Raw genomic sequence first — 1,718 nt, 5'->3', positions numbered from 1 at the left:
TTGAGATCAAACTCACATGACTGCATGACCTAGTGTTCTACAACTGTGAGTCAGTGATACAAACTCTACACATTCGCATTGCTAAGCTTAGTAACTGCTAATCAATTCTGTAACCAGTACATGCCAAATTGCAGATATAATTGAAAACGTTGTTTCGAAGGTAATAACAAGTACTATGCATGCAAACACCTTTTTGAAACTAAGGAGAGGAATTAAACACAGTGAAATAGCACACATTGGTCAGAGGAGATGCAATCAAACCTTATCAGAAACATAGCCAGTGAAGATATCACAAAGATCAAACACGGGGGATGATTCCTAACAATCATGTCCTATATTTCTTGCCAGATCATCATAGTGAGACAGATATCTATCTGGCAAGAAGCCTGAGAGTTGGGTTCAATGTCCGGCGAGAAGCATTGTTCAACATTAAGTAGCGGCACACACTGTATTGTCGATCACTAGCTACAGCTTTTGAGGTTATGATCACACGTAGATTACTATGCAAGTACGCATCAGCCATTATTATTAATAATGCCTCAGGACCACAGGGCACCAGCTTGGCGGAGCAGCGGCACGAGATGGCCGCCGAGATGCAGCTGCATGACCTGCCTGGTGCCACCGACAAGCGCGCCACGGATGAATACTGCCGGCACCGCCGGGCTCTGGCCCACCATGCCAGCGAGCGCCCTCTCCAGGTCCTCCCTCTGGGGGTCCTTGTCCAGCTCGTGCACCGTAGAGCTAACACCCAGCTCCGCAAAGAGCCTCGTCATGGTGTGGGACATGCAGCAGCAGCTCGCCCCAAAGATCACCACTGTGCCCTGCGACGCAATCGCGGTCACCCTCTCCGCCATTGCTGAATTGCCTAGCTATCTCTCCTCTGTATCTCAATCGATCAGCTCACTTCACTTGAGCTAGCTGTAGGCTGTTGCTTCTTGCAGCTTTGTGATGGTGATGACCCAACATTTATAGATGGCTGGGGGGTAAGAGGAAGTGCTTAATCGAGGTGTAAGGTAAACACTGGCGTGTGGAAAATTAGGGATAACATATATCCTGTGTGAAAAGGTTCTTTTCTAGCACCACTTGTAACCTTTACCTTTGGGAGGGGCAAAATTTCATACAGTTAGGTATCGCTAGGAATGTGGTTAATCTTTAATATTATTTTACAATGTTTTCGATAAGTGAAAAACGAAGATGAATAGGATTCAAGATAACCTGGACTTTAGGTATCATATATAGAAAAAAGATCCATGGTATCGATTGCTGAAATCTGAGATGGGCTCTAGGCCCATATTGCAATTTCTGAAAAATCTCTAAGGGCCCATGTGGGTTATATGGCACTAGGTGTGGTGGGAAGTTTAGTCCCACCCCGGAAATGGAAGGAGAGTTGGAGTGGTTTATAAGGGTTTCTCTTCTACATGCTATTGGAGCTTGAGAAGAGAAGAGGCCCTCGCGCACTCCTCCTCCGCCGCCCACCGCGCCGCGCCGCGCCGCGCCGCGCCGCGGGTTGCGGGATTGAGCCGAGCCGAGCTCACACCTACGCGCACGTCTCTCCACGCAGCTGCGCCTATAAGTATGCGGTGTCTCCTAACCCTAGCCGCCACGAACAGATCACATCTGCTCACGCGCACGCCCACCGTCGTTCCTTTGCTGCTGCTGCCGCCGGTGACTCCATCCCGTCCGCCGCGTACACGGTCGACGGGAGAGCAGGTAGCGAT

General features: G+C 49.5%; 1 protein-coding gene across 1 annotated transcript; it reads right to left on the bottom strand.

The window, feature by feature from the left end:
• Positions 1-286: 286 nt before the first annotated feature.
• Positions 287-913, bottom strand: LOC123059216 (putative glutaredoxin-C2). The gene has a single exon (XM_044481834.1). It carries the CDS (start codon positions 852-854, stop codon positions 540-542), a length of 315 nt encoding a protein of 104 aa, XP_044337769.1. The 5' UTR covers positions 855-913; the 3' UTR covers positions 287-539.
• Positions 914-1,718: the final 805 nt, after the last annotated feature.

This window comes from Triticum aestivum, chromosome 3A, assembly GCF_018294505.1.
Source record: "Triticum aestivum cultivar Chinese Spring chromosome 3A, IWGSC CS RefSeq v2.1, whole genome shotgun sequence".
NCBI lineage: Eukaryota > Viridiplantae > Streptophyta > Magnoliopsida > Poales > Poaceae > Triticum > Triticum aestivum.
The sequence above is the reverse complement of the archived record's forward strand: the minus strand, read 5'-3'. Positions and strand labels throughout refer to the sequence as shown.